At 25.6% G+C, this 18,879-nt stretch overlaps 1 protein-coding gene across 1 annotated transcript in view; it reads left to right on the top strand.

Moving 5' to 3' along the window:
* Window positions 1-7,854, top strand: part of LOC142320999 (uncharacterized) — a 352,855-nt gene extending 345,001 nt beyond the window's left edge. Inside the window, exons 5-6 of the mRNA XM_075358993.1 lie at window positions 1,987-2,179; window positions 7,481-7,854. Coding sequence (XP_075215108.1) covers window positions 1,987-2,179; window positions 7,481-7,731 — 444 coding nt within the window. The 3' untranslated portion in view covers window positions 7,732-7,854. The remainder of the gene's footprint in view (window positions 1-1,986; window positions 2,180-7,480) is intronic.
* Window positions 7,855-18,879: the final 11,025 nt, after the last annotated feature.

Consider the following 18,879-nt stretch of genomic DNA (forward strand, 5'->3'; position numbering starts at 1 on the left):
CCTGTAATTTTTTTGTGCTAGACAAATTGTATAATAAAAACAATACACAAATCGATGGATATAAAAATCGATCCCTTAACACACATATTAACCGGTTATTAGAAAATTTTTGTACAATTTTTCAACAAATTATAGTAATTTTATAACTCCATTCACCATAAAAAAAAACAATCACCACTATTTTTTCGTTTTCTTTAAATTTAGTATAATCAGATATTGACAGATATAATCATCCCTTTATGAACAATGTACTACAAAATCCGACCTACAGTATATGGGGAAAATTTTTTTTTATAAAAGATCAAACAGTATTAATCCGTTCTAAAATGTATTCTGTTTTGTGTGCGTTCGCGCGGGCGTGTGTGTGTGTGACAGATACAAATGAGAGTTATAGAGATTTATATGAGTAATATGGTTTAAATTATTGACTTATCATACCATTCCTTCCTTTATTATAATCAGTACCAGACAAAGAGCTTTTTGTAAAATAAATTAACTAATTAAATACTTTATTAAGCAAATATGACCTTCATTATATTAAGTTATTACTTTTTTTATGTTTTAATTTTTACCAATTTATTTGAATAGGCTATTATAAAAATAAATAAAAAATTGACACCAAGATTATTATACTATCCTGGCATTGTTTATTTTTTCTTATATGTTGAAAAAATAATGATACATGAAAAAAGTTTTAAAAAACTCAAAAAATAGATATTATTTTACGTTTTTTGTTTTTCTTCTCTTCCACTCCCAAAATCACCACCATAGAAAGTTTTATTTATTTTTCTACGTTTACTATGTTAAACAGAAGAAACTAAAAAAAAATACATTAAAAAATATATAACCAATAAAAAGTTACCAAAGATTTCATTTTTGGAGGGGGTGAGTTATGAAGAAATTCTATTATAATAATATTATTATTATTAACAGCTTAAACAAACTAAAATTGTTTTAAAAAACTCAAAAAATCGATCATTTTAAAACTTGTCCGGTTCTCCCACCCACAATATTGCCTCTAAAGTATATTTTTTGGGGCCACTTGCACTGCTACTACGCATAGGAGGACCAAAAAAATTCTTTTTAAAAATATATAATAAATATAAGCTAGCTTTTTATATTTTTGTGGAAGGTAATAATTTAGGGAGAATTTTTTTTTAAATGTTTAAAAAAAATAGTCTTGAGTAATAAAATGAAATTGTATATATTATTTTAATTATTTATTTGGAATTCATATAAATTTTGCTGAATTCCTTTATTTGAAAACTACCCAATTTTTAAATATTAGGTAAATGAATATACTAAAATTTAAGCAAATTATCTCTGCATAATTTTAAGATTATGAGATTATATCTCATTCCAACCAGAGGAGTTTTTAAGTTTTAATTTGAACAAAATATTTAATTCTTTAAGATAATTTTCACAGAAAAAAACTGATAATGATAGCGAAGCATACCCAGAAGTGCTCTTTCCATTCTTATAGAATTCATATAAATAAAAGAAAAATATTTTTTCTTTTTGTTTTTACGAAACAGTGGATTAAAATTACACAAACTGGCTTGTAATTATAATCAACTTTATTTTATTTATTATATCCTCTAGAATTTAAAATTTTGAAATTAAACATAGTTTTTTTTTTAATTTGTAACATTTATTCCCATCAGTTATTTAATTTTGATGTAATAGATGAAAATAAATAATACACATAGGATTATCACTAGAAACGATTAATTATAATTCAATTACATTGTTTAATTATACACTTGAAATTGTACACCTGAAAAAAAAAAGACTTAAAAAATTATTTTTTTATTGTAGGAGTATTAGACACCATACTATTAAGATTTAAAGAGAAGTGATGTATATAATATAATTTTAATTATTTAATAGTTCAATAAAGTATTTTTAAAGTAATTAATTATATTTCATTTATTTGCGTACGTTAATGTTAGATATAAAAATAACAAAACTTATTCTTTTTTTCAGGTCGAGAGTTTTTGTGCTACTTATAATCCGGATGTATTTGTAGTTGTCTATTCGGTAGTTGATCGTAAAAGTTTTAAAGTAGCTGAAGATATGTTATTATTTTTATGGAAAGGAGATTATATGGCTACAAGAGGAGTAATTTTAGTGGGAAATAAGGCAGATCTTGAAAGAAAAAGGGAAATTCCTTTAACAGGTATTAAATTACTCGTAAAATACAACTTCTTTTTAGAGTTTTGAACAGAATATTACCGAAAAAAATATTATTTGAGAAACTGAATATTAACTTAAGTTATATTTAAATTTCGCTTTTTTTAATTACTCACTGTAAATGATGGAAAAATATAAAACAAATGTAAGAAAAATAACTAGCTTATTCATATTTCATTAAACAAGCACACTATAAAAATATCATTATAATATATACTGATGTATATATATATATATATATATATATATATATACATATATCTCAGTATATAATTTTTTATTACCGTAATATAAAATACATTAAAAAATATTTTTATTAAAAAACAAACTATCGAATTCTATTAAATTTTATCATTGCATATACCATAGCCAAAAGGAAATAAACGACGATTTTTATTTATTTGAAATATTTATCTTCAGTTATTTCTTTTGTTTATTTTTAAAGATTTAATTTAAAATAAATTTATTAAAAAATACGAAAAAATAAGTAGGAGTTTAATCATCAAGAAATGAACAGCCATCAGCAAACTTTAGTTATGGCGAAAATTATTATTTTATTAAAACTCACAAAGTTTTAGATACTAAAAAAGTAATCAAAGTTTTAGATATTTAAAACTAAAGATAAGATTCTTCTTATCTATCAGATAACCTTTGATATTCAAATTATCAAATCATTTTAACTATAATTTGCTGCAATTACATTTTAAAATATGACACGAGAGGTAACATCAAAGCTTCTAGATTTACTTCCGAGTAGTCTGGAAAATTTAAACAAAATTTATCTCAAAGTCTCAATCTCATTGCAGCAGTCGCTAACAGCCATATTAGTTGAAGCCATTTATAAAAAAACATTATTACAGTGTATGAGCGAATAGGCGAGAAATATTTTTTTTTATTTTGCCTCAAAGCTTATTTACAATCGGTTCCGCATATACAGAAACTATTTGTAAATTGGATCGCAACACGACTTGAAGAGAAGTTTCCATTGAAACGTCTCAAAGGAATATATATAAGTAATCTTATACATTTCATGTATGAAAAGCAACAAACAGTAATTAAAATATAAACAAAACTACGAATAACGTAACATAAAATAATTAAAAGAAATTGAACAATTAAATGACAAAACCAAACATAGTCGACTAAACAAAATAACGAGATTGAGATGAAGCACAATAACTCTTGAGGGAGTTCCATTACAAATATCACGCAATATCTCCCAGTTCTAATAAATGGAATCGTTTCAGACGTCTAATGTTCTCGCTGTTCCAATAGGTTCATGGTTATTTAGGCTTAATTTGTATTTCGAAATGAATCTTTGAACCTTCTCATGAAAGTATGGAAATTCTACATAGTCATGGATTTCGCTGTTCCTCACAAGCCTTTTCGAGTTCCCCAGGAGATCTCCTGGGAATCTCGAAGCTAAATTCACAGTTGGCAACGTACTTCAAATTGTACCCCTCCTTGTTGTTTTCCTGGGGCTCCAAATTGACAAAATATTTTGGCAATGATTCCTTCATAACCCGAAGATGGGCATTAATTATACTGTGGAATTTATGCTCGTGACTCAAATTTTTCTTTAGTGACATCAAAACGGAATCGAGTAATGCAAATTTTTCAGCACCACCCGATATGCCTTTTCATATTTTCTTGTAAATGTGGGAGGCTATAAGATTGTACTCTCGGATTATGTCAATAAGTTTTTATAAGTGTCAACATCCCATGAAATAAGACTACGAAAAAATAACATAAAATAATAAAAACAAATAGGAAAGTGAAATTGTCTAGACCTAAATCAATTGTTTAGAATTAATGACCCGTACATAATAGTCACTTTTAGCTACAGCAGTTTCTGTAAACTCGTATAGCTTCAATAAGTGAGTAATGTCGTAGAGAACTATCGGTGGGGGCTAAACAGCATTCTTCAGACAAATTTCGTCATCAGTTTCCTCTATCGAAAGGTCTTTAAATCGATTGGGTAAAGATAGATAATTAGTAAAATGAGTACAGGAAGCATTCGGTGCACGCAGCACCGCAACTGCCACGCAAAGAAGCCGTTTGCGAATCCGCGATATCAATATCAGACTCACTATCGGAGATATCACTTAGATTGTTGACAATATTATCCCTAATTAGCTTATAACGTAACATCTTTCTGGGATCTGGTCGATGAGATAAGCTTCCTATTCTGTACACCGTTACCAGAGGTTATTATCTCGCTGCTGTTCACAGTAAAAGCTGACAGCTGACATAATTACGCGTCGTATTATGTGCTATAGGCTATACATTAACTTCAGTAACGGATTAAACTGAAAGTCTTAATAAATAAAAAACAAAACCTATTACTTAAAATACCCATGATTACGACGCACTACATAATAATTCAAACTCGATACAATAATGCTTATCAAAAAAAATAAATAAATAAATATATATATCAAGAGCTCTTAATAACATAACTTAACGTTACAACAGCTGATTACCCAAGAAAATATTACGAAAAATATTATTTAAGGAAAGAAAATTATATTTTTCTTTGACTGTAGAGCTCTCAAAAGAGTCATCTTCAAAAAAAAATTGTAATTATTTAATTAAAATATTAAACCAATTGTACCAAAATAAAATTATTTAATTAAAACCCAAAACTAAAAATATTTAAATTTAATTTTAAATAAACTATGATTAGTTGAATCTTTTCTCTTTCTGATAATACCGATAAATATAATTTCATCTATATCAGTCAACATTTTTTAATATCTTCATACTTTTTTTGCATTGAATTAATAACTATAATTCCATCGATGGGACTGACTAAATAGCTGTATTAAATATTTATGCAATTATATTTGGTTTGTCATTTTTATACTGTGCCAATCTTATAATAATAAAAATTTAATTTGATCGATCTAATGTAAATTACTATCACGTTGTTTTAACCCATTTGAATATAATTTGAATGAACTGATTGATTGCTTCAAATCTTGTTATGATATTTTTATTATTTTAATACATTATTTGTATATATATATATATATATATATATATATGACATATATATGTTGTGTATATATATATATACATATATATGTTGTATATATATATATATATATGTCTCTCTCTCTCTCTCTCTCTCTCTCTCTCTCTCTCTCTCTCTCTCTCTCTCAATCTCTCTCTCTCTCTCTCTCTCTCTCTCTCTCTCTCTCTCTCTCTCTCTCTCTCTCTCTCTCTCTCTCTCTCTCTCTCTCTCTCTCTGTGTGTGTGTGTGTGTGTGTGTGTGTGTGTGTGTGTGTGTGTAAAAAGCTGACAACATAATTGTATGACTTTCCCGTCACCGACTTGCACACACAACTTAATTTAGCACTTCTTGTGGTTACAGAACTGAAAAAAAGTATTGACTCAGTATACCCACTTAGCCACTAGTTCAAAGCATTTTTGGGGTGGCGAGCAATTTTGAAAAAATATTTTTGCAAATATTATGTTTTAATTGTTCACAAATGTGCCTAATAAAAATAAGACTTTAATTAGGCGAAACCTAGAGATGATGAGGGTGATCTTGTACTTCAACCTCACCCTCTTGACCTTTTAGGTTGAAAATTTAATGGCATTAGTGCCCCATATACAGAAGTAATCTGACCAAGTTTAATCAAAATCGGTCCAGTAGTTCTGGAAATATAAGATGTGAAACACCGAACACACACGCTTGCAAACGAACATCCGGAAAATTTCCATCCAGTTTTATAATTTTTATAAATATAAATGTTTAAGGTAACTAATTTTTTTAATTATTTATTAATGTTACGAATATTTTTTTTAATTTTTAAAAGTATTTATTATAATATAAAAATACATTTTAATATTGCATTCTTTTTATTACTACCAATTTTGTTATTAAGTAACTATTATTGAAGTGGTGTTTTATCTATTTTAAAAATTAATAATTTAAATCACTTTATGTGCATTTTAAAATTATAATAAAAACTATTATTTTTTTGTTCTAATGTAATTTAAATTAATGTTTAAACACGTGCGCGCGCATGTATACGCTCACACAAACACACATATATATATATATATATATATGCATATAAATATATATATATATATATATATATATATATGGCTTCTTTTTTTTTATTATCGTGGTTTCTATCAGAAATTTTGATTTAGTTATCAAATGAGGCACGGTAAGAAAAAAAACAAGATGGCCGCTATATCGGTTGAGGCCTATTTTTTGTAATAACTCTGTTGTTTATCGTCGGATTTTTACGACTAAGGTGTCGTGTCGTTTGTTCACAAAAAAAAACTTCATAATTTCTGTGATACAACACAATTTGATAAATGTAATAATTCCTATGATATTTAAGATTGAAAGATTGAAACGACCCCATTTTGAAATTTTTCAACGACGAACATCATTATCTTTTTTCCTATTAATAATGTTAATTTAAAATAAAGTAAAAAATTTTATTTTTCGTTCTTGAAAAATAATTTGTTTCTTAAAAAACACAAAATGGCCGACACAGAGAATAATATGCGTCTTCGGACCTATGTTCACTGGACATTTTTTTCTTCAGTATATTAAGTGGAATCACTTCGTAGAGTTTGGTCTCACCTTTAAAGGATACTCTGTACATCATATGTAGGAATATGAAAACGTACCTAGAAAAAGGAGGGAAATTAAAGACTAGAAGCATAGTTTAATCTATCGGATAATAATATAAAACGTGATCTTGATGTAGTACAATTCTACACAGCATTTAAAAATTTTTTTTTTATTACAAGTGATAACTTCTTAACCGTTGAAAATATTCAGTCCCAACAACTGAAAACGCTAGCGTTAGTAGAGAAAGAATATTTAACCTCCTAAGCGTAACAGATAATTTTTAATAAGCTATTTATTCTCTCTTCAGCAACCACAGATCTACAACCAATTACAGTTTTTGTCATCCTATTTTATGATAAGAATGATAAAAAATAAATTTTTTAGCGAGGATAAAATGTGAAACTCGACCGGAATGCAAACCAAGAAATATACCCTGCTGATAGTTCACAGTGGTATTTAATTAATTAATGCAAATAGATATTCAGGAAATAGTTTTAATTATAAAATAGTAAAATATTAACTATTAGATATTAATGATTTAAGTGTAATTCTTAATTCCGGAATTACAAAAAAAACGAAATATTCTGAATAATTTAAATTTAAATATATCTCTTTATTTATATTATGAAATGTATTTGATTTTATTTTTTAATAATAAATGTTTTTCTTTTGTAATTTTAATAGTGGGAAGAAAATTAGCTAACAGCTGTAGTTGCAAATTTATTGAAACATCGAGCGGATTAGATCATAACGTAGATGAGCTTCTAGTAGGAATATTAGCGCAAGTAAAATTAAATCCACGTCGAGACCGTGATCAATTACATAAGAAAAGAAAAAGACAGAAAGTCAGAATGGGCAGTGGACGAAGAATTCTCAGACATCTTCTCGGTATAAAAAGAAAAGCTCGTTCGTGTGAAAACCTTTTAGTTTTGTAAAAAAAAAAGTGAGAAATTTAATACGTACATCATTGATTACAACAAACTGTAACGGACTAAAACGTGTTCATTCATAGAAAAACAAAAAACAAGGAATTCTAATTAACTATTTGTATAAACGAAATATTGATGACACCACAGGAAAGTATTTTAAATTACAATTTCCAATAATCCTAATGTTATTTATTTATTTTTTCAGGAAATTATTTTAATAAAGTGGACATCTTTTCAAGATTTGTTCAAATTAATTAATCCTAAATACTTTTGAATATTAAAGGAAATTTGATATAAGATTATAATCAAGTCAAAAATTCCAATAATGATTTTTTTTTTTTTAATCTGAAGAAAATCAACAAAGGAACAGGATTTAAAAAATAAACATATTTATTTATAAATTTATCAACAATCTTCAAACTGATTGCGTAAATTTAATATAAAATATATTTCTTTGTAAAATACGTGAATACGGTAATTGCAATTAAATTAATATTTATTTAATTTTCAATTAAAGCAGAAACAATCAACAAAAAAATTAGCCCCCAAAAACTAATTTTAATACATTTAATCCGATTTATTGATTTCATTATTCACATTTTAATGACAAAAATAGTTTAATTAGTATTTTTTTTTTTTCTATTTAATTCTGTACTATAAAATCAATAAAGAATTTACAACCTTCTTCATAATTAATAATACTGGGTAACATTTTTTTTTAAATATGATTTAAATTATGATTCATCAATTAGTTTTATTTTATCATGATTTGTTAAACAATTTTTAAAAAAAAGCATAATTTTATGTTAAAAATATTTAAAATATTGAATAAAAAAAATCCTAATAAAAAACGTGGTTAAACAAAATGCAGGAGTATTTTCAATGATCTAGAGTAAATATATGTAATAAAAAATTGTATCTGTAAGATATTCTTAAATTTTTCATTAATGAATTTTGGATTGAATATTTCTTAATTAACAATGCTAAAAAAATATTCGATTACGAATACCCACATTTCGTTTATTAATTAATTTTTATATTTTTACTACATTATTTCATTCATATCTTTCTTCAAATTTTAAATTATTATATCCAATTTAAGGATAATTGTGTTTGTTTTTAATTTCTTATGAGTTAATATTATAATTTATTACCAACATATCAAACAAAACATTATTATTCTTATAATACTTTATTATTTTTAGTATAAATATTATTCTCCCTTTGTGAAAATACCATATCAAGCTTTATTTCTCAAGTGTGATTTTCCAGTGTTTACTATTATCATATTTGTGTATATCTGTATCAATATCTATTTAAAGTATATATAGTTTAATTTATCGAATACAAAGATTTCATTTATTCACGATACATAGTTTTAATTTAAACGTGAAAAGTCTTATTTACTTTTTTTATCAAGACTATTTCTTAGATAGAAAATCAATATATTTATGTAAAAAAATAATATTTTAAATAAAAACTAAAAATTTTATTTTACTAGTAAATGAAAAAAGATTTCCTGAAACATTAGTATTAAATGAAACAATTATCTCCAAATTTTTATTTAGGCTATATAAAAAGAAACGTGTAACATTAATGAATATAAAACGTAAAAATAAAATTATTTCTATAAAATTAACAGCTATTTAACTAATCGCAATTTTTATTTCAGATAAACTAATAATAATCTCTATAAATTAATGGTTTCAAAAGATTCATACACGTGAATGAGGGTAATAAATAAAAAAAAATTGACAACTCTCGAAATTGCTTGTAATAGAAACTAGGTTACAATGAGTGATTCCTAGAGACGAAATAGTCGATACAGTTTTATAACAAAAAACTGCTAGAGACTGTCTACACAAATAATCAACTCTAAAATAATAAGTTTGGTCGTCCTGTAATGAAGGTTAACTTTTTCCACTTTAAAATAAAAAATAAAACAAAATTTCAAAACAAAGAAAAACATTTAATATAAAAACAAATGAATAAAAAAGTAAGTAATTAACAAAAAAAATGGTATTTAACAAAAAAAAATAGTTTTAACAATTTCACTGATGCAGAATCAATTTTTCACAATTTTTCTTTTGTAAGATATAAAAAATAAAGTAATTTTCAACTAAACATTACATTTTAGCTTCTCTTCATACTTCTGAGTTTATTATTACTCAAAATTTTAAATAAAACCTACAAATATTTGATTTTTAGAATTGCTTAAAAAGTAATTATGATGAAACTTGTTTCTGATCATCCGTTTATTAGATAGAATTGTAACTTGATCGTTTACAATAAAGATTTTTGGGTTCCAATCCATGTATTTCCAATATATATATTGTTTGCTTTTTTTTGTGGGCGAAAAACATTTTTGTGACATCACCCGGAAAACAAAAATGTAAAATATAAAAAGAAAATACAAAATCTAATGAGACAACAATAAAATTAAAACAAAAAATAAAAACGTAAATTAGAAATTTAAAAACAAAGTTAAAACTCAAACTAAAATACTAAAAACAAAAAAAAAAACTTTAACTAAAAAGTTAAATACAAAAATATAAAATTAGTCTAGAAAACTATTAAAAAAATTTGTAAAACATTAATACATTGGAGAAATAAAAAATACCCAGTCCAAAACAACTTTATCCTAGGTTATGACGAAAGCCTGGGCAATTTAAATTTACGACGCAAGGCCGCATAACGTATGCAACCCACACGGATGTGACGCACAGTCCAGCGGCACTTGCATTGTACTCATACCGGTGCATTTCTCTTGACATTAGGCACTCCCGAGTAACTCCCGTGTAGCTCTCGTATGACCTATCCCCAATCGGCAGAGGACCAATTCCTCTCGGCGAATTTTCCTGTGGGAGAAAAAAAATATTCCTGTGTTTGTTTTAAAAATTAAATACTGTTAGATAGCTTTTGAAAATGAATTTAAATGTCGAGTTTCAAATGAAGTAATGACAATTTTTTGAAATTAACAGAATGACAAAGCAAGTAAAAAAAATCATTATCCTTTTTTATAAATTTTCATCCTTAAAATTTTAAGACATTTTCTTTTTTGATTTTATGACCAGTAATCAATAAGAATATTTATTATTTCAACAAAAATTAACAGAAATTTATGATTATTTGAAAACGTAAAAAGAAAAACATTTGATATGTTGTGATCTAATTAAAATGTTTTTTAACTAGTTAAAAAAAAAGATGTACATCGCGTGCTCTTTTTTATAATTTCATAATCTTAACATAACAAACTATTTCCCTCATGTTTCGTAATACATATACCTTATATAGTAAGGTATACTTTCAGAGTTATACACTATTTTCTACAATTACTTTAAATTCTACTAATTTATTTAAAAAAATAATTTTTAATTAGTTATTTGGTGAATCTAATAACTTTTAAAATTAGTTAATTATTCCAAATTTTTTAATTATTTATTTTTCCACTTATCCTTTATCCGTATTATTTAATTAAATAATAAAACTATCAATTTTTTTGAAATAAATATTTAAATTTTTTTTTTAATTTATTTGGAAAAAGTATAAATAGTATAATACTAATGATAGTTTCAAATTACATTATGTAAATTATTTATAATACTTACATTGCAATTTTACTGCTTTCAATATTTATCCGGTTATTCATACTCTAACATCACAAATTTATGTAATGTAAATCCTATTAATATAAATAAATTAAAAAAACTTAATATTCTCCTTGTTTTTGCAACTTGCTTTTTCCTAAAAAAAAAATTACTTTTTTTTGCTGTGGTGTCATTGGTAAAATAAATAACATTAATATAGGATCGTCAAAGTGATAGTTTAAAAAATAGATTGAAAAATTATAATAAAACGAAAAGCAATTAGTTTTAAGTAAAATAAGTAAATAAATGTATTCAAAGATGATTACTCTAAAACAATAGAAATAGTCATTTTTAAGTATACGATCTAATTGGAATAAAAATAAATTTTATTTTATTAATTTAAAAAAATAATGCAGTCTGCACAATGTACAATAATTTAAGGATGTAGAGAAATTTATTACAGTCGTAATACTGTAGTTATTTCATCAGTAGGCTCTTTAGTTAAAGGTAAAAAGTTTTAGAAATTATTAAATTTATTACAGTACATTTTAATTTGTAAAGTAAACGTTGTAAAACTCTTTACCTGAGTCAGAGCTAATTTTTACTCAGTCAAGTTTCTTCAGTGAAATAAATTGTACTGCAATCGATTTAAAAACTAATCTATAATTTTTAACTACGATACGTCATTGCATTACTGTAAACTAACATTTACAGTCATGTAAATTATTGAAGAGAGGATAAATCAAACCGATATTAAATAATTTTTAATGTGGTGTGGGTTCTTCCTAAGAAAATACGAGAAGACAAATAAAACGTTTTGCTTAAGTATGAAACTTGTATACATCCCAGTCAGTTTCAATTGCTAGAATTCGATTCATACATTTCATCAGTCAACTAAAAAGTTACTACATAAATATGTCTACGTAAAACAAACATTATCTATGCAGTAATTTACATTATATGTAAAACGTTAAATCTTGCAGAACATAGAGCATGTTCAATAAAAGTAAGGTCAACAAATGTTTAAAATTTACACAAAAATGTCTAAAGGTAAGCATTTTGATCGTAAGCAAACCAATGTTCAAATAAACGAAAAAATATATTTCTTCTTCTTCCTCATCTATTTACAAATTAGGTGTCATTTACTTATGTTTTAGATTCACAGAATCTCTTACTGAACTTTCCCAAACTCCTCCTAATTGGGCGATATAAAAAAGATTCAAACCAAATTGTGACACTCGGAATTCTCTCAACAGGTTTACTAGTATTTATAAATTATATTAAAATAATTTCGTTTCTTCTCATCTCAATCCGAAATGGTCTCAACTTTTATCTCTTTCAAGATCAATTTTTTTCTTTTTTTTGTTTACATTAAATAACTACTTAATAACTTATCTAATAACACTTCTACTTTATCTAATAACACCCCCAAGGCAACAGGTCTTCGCCGTTAAGCAAAACACAGTCACCTCGGAGTGTCGCGTCCGCCCTAGCTAGCCGCCTTCTGGGGCTTTCCCACCGGGGTCTCCCCAATTTCACTAGGATACACCGACATTCCTCTTCCGGATAGCCGCTATACCCTACGCTATGCCCTACCGCTAAGGAGTTACCCATTCTGTCCCTAATCTAACAGTTCCAGATATACGTTACGCACATCCTTCACTTCGCGACCCACTCACTTCACTCGACCCCCTTGAGGGTTCTTTATGCCATCATCGGGGAGTCCCGACCCCTCCACTCTTGAATGTGAGCGGACCCGAATACCCTAGCCAAAGTTCAACTTTTAAAGATCTTAAAAGTTTCATTTCAACTATCTTCTGTAATGTTGATGATGTCCTATATACCTCCGACACACATCCAAAAAGTAATATGGTATTGCGAATTTTTTGAAAATTTCTATTTCTCCTGGTATTTTTTTTATAGGTACGGTTTCCAAAGCCATATACTAATCTTTTGCTACCCTCCATATCATCCCCATATGTTACATTCCTACCTAAAATATTTAAAATATTAAAACATCTTCTAATATCGTTTTTTAATAATTATTTTGGAAAAAATTGAGTTTTCATCTCAAAATATTCTTTATTGTTGTTTAATTTCTCTAAATTTCCACGTTATACCTTTTTATAATCACATTTAGGCTAATATCTGAAGATTAGAGATTTCTGAACCTTAACTTTATCAGCTCCATGTAGTATATGAGTTAAGGAAGAGATCTTGGCGAATTTCTACTCCCACTGGAACTTGAAGTATCCACTTACTTACAGCATTTTTAAAAAATGTTTAAATAGTGTAGATAAAAAGCGACATCCCTTAAGTACTACATGATTGAAAATCTTATCTGTTATTCTATCCTCTATTCAAATTGAATCTTATCTCCCTCTCTCTGTAAATACATATTAATACTTGAATCCGATCCAGCAGGTAGCCCCTATTTTAATTATCTTCCATAATTTACTGCGGAAAACTTTGTCAAAGCATAAAAATAGGAAAAGTTTATTAAAAAATACTGACATAAAACGAATCATTAATTTCACACCATCGGTTCTCTAATTTCGTTGTTTTATAGTTTTACGTACGCTGGCCAGATTTTGTTGAAAATACGAGTAATTGTGTTTTTACAATCGTTTATTTTGTGTGCTTTACTTCTGTAATTTTTTTTAATATGAACTATTACACTTATAATATAAACATAATCTACTTTTCTCAAATATTCCAACTAACTGATGATGAATTACATCCTTCAACATCCATTTTAGCAATCGAAACGAACTGAAATTCAAATGGCTTCATATATAAGTAATATCATAATTTAAAAATTATTGAACAGATTGTTGACCGACTTAAAAAAAAGAAGTTACGAAAGACATATTCGATAAATTATTTAATTAATAATATTTTTTCCTTAAACTCTAATTTAATTTTTTGAAGATTGTTTTCTTTTATGTTAGAAAAAAATGATATTAATATTTATATATGTTTCAATCTATTTTTTCTAAAGATTACTAAAACTGAATAATCATAAATAACAAGATAGATATTTTTTTCCAATACGGAATATTTTACAATCTTATGATTATTTTCGTATCCTTTATTCATTTAAAAATTATTGTTAAAATGGAAAAAAAATTAACTTTCACAAAAATTATTTTATTCTATATATATATATAAGTATAAAATAGTCAAATTTTATTTCAATTATTACCTGTTGAAATTAATTCTATATATGTTTTGCATAATTTGAATTCTTAAAATTTTTTAAATGTCTTTTGTACAGTATAAGCTACTAATACTTTAACCAAAAGGTATTACTTTTTAGTTTAAAATTTATATTTTTATTAGAATATGTAATTTTGGTAGAAATTTTATGTTTAATTTATTAAACACCACCCCATTCAAGAATTAGTAATTATTATTAACGGTAAAGTGTGTATGTTGTTTACTTTTAATATCGTAGCTTAAAATTTTATGCGAAAATTTGCGTTATTATTATTATTTTTTTTAATTTCATTTATGTGAAATAAAAAATTAGTATGTACTAAATCATTTTATTTATAAATAAATGTATACGTGTTTAATTTCAAGTAACATTTAAAACGTTGTGTTTGATAACAAAATTTCATGAATAATTTAGATATTAAAGTTTTATTACTTTTGTGTACTTTATATCTGAATTACCTGTTTATACAAATACAATACATTTAATTACAAAATTCTATTAATTAAAATAAAAACTTACAGAATTATCAAAATCAGTCAGTGCAGGACTACGTTATTTATACGTTATTAATTAACATATAAATTACAAACACGAATTAAATAATTCTTAAAAATTTATATCCAATTTAATATCTTATCTTACCACAACGCAATAAAAGTAATACGTAGCGTAAATTTTACTAAATCATAATTTCTTTATCGAATCTAATATTCTGGATAAATAAAAATAAATTAATAAAAATATCAAAATCAGGCATGAACGTTTATATTTAAATGTATAAGATTTATTCATCAGGAATGAAACGAATTATAATTAAAAAAATAAATAAATAAACAATCTATATGACTGACAGTTTTGAAAATATGAAACTCATTATTTTATATCTCTAGGATAAAAGAATAAATTAGTTTATTACGTATTGCTATCAAAAACTGTCATAGTAATTATTAATAAATGAATACCGACAAATGATAAAACATTTCACAAATACTTATGTCATTACTGTAACAATATATTTATATATATTGGTAAGACTAATTTAACCATTATGACATTACATTTAATGATATACTTTTCATATTTAAGAACTAATTCTCAGCTGTAATGCTAAGAAAAGATTTGAAACCGTTTTCAATTGTTAACAGGTTCCTTCATCGTCTGCAAGAAAATAATTTGCTTAGCTTATGGAATTTTAAATATTGCATTAATGAATTAGAATAAAAAGAAAATTATATGTGTATATATATATATATATATATATAACGATATATATTAATAATTACTATTACTATTTTGTAATATTTGTTTATATGCGTCATAATTTGCTCAGAATTACATTTATTTGAACTGAACCAAAGTTTTAGTAATAGATTAACATTAATACATATTACCATTATTGATCGAATTATAATATAATTGTTATTATTATTATTATCTTTATTACAATGAAACTGATAAAGTTAAAGGAAAGTTGTTTGTTTTTTTTTTAAATTTGATAAAAGGCTTTTTCGAAATGAATTAAGGCGTGGTAAGTTTCCGTAAATTAAATACATTTTACAAATAATATTATTGTTACGTGCAAAGTAACACATACATTTTAGAGAGATAAATTGAGTACATATACCCAATTTATTTCAGTCCACCAGATCTTTCTCCATTTCTAGTCCAATTTTATGCAATTTAAAATTAATTTGTTCGTAAATTATTTATATAATTATTATAACCTATTTTATAAAGCTGCTCTTAAATGTTTAAAATAGATTCTTTAAATCTTCACAGTTTTAATGCCCAAATGGTTTTTTCCCCTTTTTTTTACCTTTTATTATTCCTTCTATTTACTATAGAGAAAACACGTCGTTAGTGCACTTATTTGCACCTCTTACATAAAGTACTTTATTCTTAATGTTTTTTAGACAAATAAGTTTTGAATATTATCTTAAAATATCTTAACTTTCCGTTAAAAGGAAAACGTAGTATTTTTTTAATATTATTTTGAGATGTTATTCAGCTTTCATTTACAATTTTGAATATAATAATCATGTAGAATCAACTACGTACAATAATCTACAAATGCACTATAAACTAGATTAAATAAATGCACATAATGTATGTAACTTTCGTAACAATTTTTTTTATTATAACGACACAGCAACTTTAAATCTGTTCAGAAAGATAATTGAACAATAAGTAATTAAAATTTATTTGAACTAACATTAAGTAGTCACAGACCCAGCGGCTTGACTTAACGATAACAAAACGAAAGAAACGAAATAGAAGAGCACTCCGTACACTCAGACCACAAAGTCACCTAATTGAAACGATAAGGCAAACCAAGAATATTGTTCCTGAACAATCTTGAAAAATTACTGACCGTGTTATCCAATAAATTGACCGCCAAATAATTCGGGTGCCGACCTAAACGATTTTGATAACGTAGGCTGACCAGAGAGATTTCCTGCCGAACGGTTTGCAACTTAAGATCATTATACATGAGGCTATTGCTTATTTACCAGGGTATGTGTAACATTTTTCTCAGTGTTTTTGTCTGGTAGCGTTCAAGTATGTCAATTTAAGCCCGTAAGTTCAGACAGGCTTCAAAACTGATTTTTAAATCAACAATTTACTTTCCATTGAAAGCCGAGATTTATGCCCTATCAGTCATTACATGTTTTTAAACTTGAGATCCAACTGTTTCCGCTTAGATTTGATATGTTTCGCCCAAGTAAGTCATCGGTCAAGATGAAAATCCAAATATTTACAGTCCTGAGATTCGGAACATTGAAGATAGAAAAAGGGGACAATGTTTACTACGAAAGGTGAACGTGACCTGCTTTGATTTTGTTTCGTTTATTTTTATCTTCCAACATGTAAACCACGATTCCAAGAGAGTGATATAATCTTTAAAAAAAGTAACAATTATTACGAAAATTTAAAATAAATAACATTTTCAATAAAAGGTAGGATATTTATCTTTGGCGAGTTGCTGAAATAAATAAATTAAACCGAAAACTTTGTTTTTTAAATACTACTTATTATGCGACTTTCAAAGATTACTTATTTTTATCTAAAATTACCTCTAGATACGTAACATTATCCACAAAATAGAATTAAGATTGCAGTTACGTCCTTATAATTTTCTTTGCCGTAATATATTTGAGATGGAAAGTCAAGATATATAAGATAAAAATTTGTATAATTACTTTTGTTTAGATTAGACCGGATTTTATTCAACGTAAACTACCTCCTTAATATTTACAGAACATCAGTTTTATGTTGACATAATACCTTCAGATTTCTGCGATAATAGAAAAATTAAATTCACTTATAAAATGTGTTTGTATACTTGTATACAAGAACTATCATAACTTACACGTACATTTTACTGACTTTATTCCAACTTATCAGGTGACAAGAGTATATTCCAATCGTATGTGAAAAATCCTAAGTTCTCCTAAAAAACTGTACGTATTAATAAAAATCATTAATTTTGAATACTAGCAAAATATTATTAAAAAAAAAATTAACATGTTAAACTTTTCGAAAAATACTTAATAACTTTTTTACTTTACGGAATAAATCAGTAATTTTTAAAAACTGTTTTTTTATCACAATCGATAAATATAAATCTGGGACCATCATCAAACTATTGAGTTCAGTTAAAGGGACCAAACTTTTGTATAACTTAGAATAATTAATTTCTCAAACTGTAGTAAAATTTTTAATAAAGAATATTTAAGGGATACAAGTTCAACAATCACTTTTAGTAATGTATATTGAAATTTCTAATTAAATATGCTAGTTTACCTTTTGATAAAAGTAATTAAAAAAACAGGAATAAAAAATAATAATTTCCTCCGTGTTCAGTATAATGTCATTTTTAAATTCAGCTCAAAATTTATCTAATTTTTATCATAATTTATCTTTTTATTTTACTACAACTTCAAAACAGCAAAAGCTTTATCAAGTAATATATAATTCAAATTAGTCTTCCTAGGTACTTTATTAACTAATAAAAATTATTTTTATAATTTCAACAAAAGTTTTATTCTTATTCATAAAAATAAAAGTTGTTTTTTCCTCTTTTTTTTCAATAATCCTTAATAGTCTAGGTACTTGTAAAAATACTACTGAAATTCTTTTTCACTTATAAATTCACCATCATACTTTTTAAAAATAACGTGAAAAATATAAAAATTGTAAAGTAATAATAATGATAAAAATAATAAAATTCACGTTTGAAAATTGAAAAAATTTATTTCTACATATACGTAGGACGAGAAGAACAGAAAGCAAAAAATTCAAAAATGGTGGAAGCATATAAGATCAAAGAATAGAAGACGAATAGGA

Source organism: Lycorma delicatula, chromosome 3, assembly GCF_047948215.1.
Source record: "Lycorma delicatula isolate Av1 chromosome 3, ASM4794821v1, whole genome shotgun sequence".
Classification (NCBI taxonomy): domain Eukaryota; kingdom Metazoa; phylum Arthropoda; class Insecta; order Hemiptera; family Fulgoridae; genus Lycorma; species Lycorma delicatula.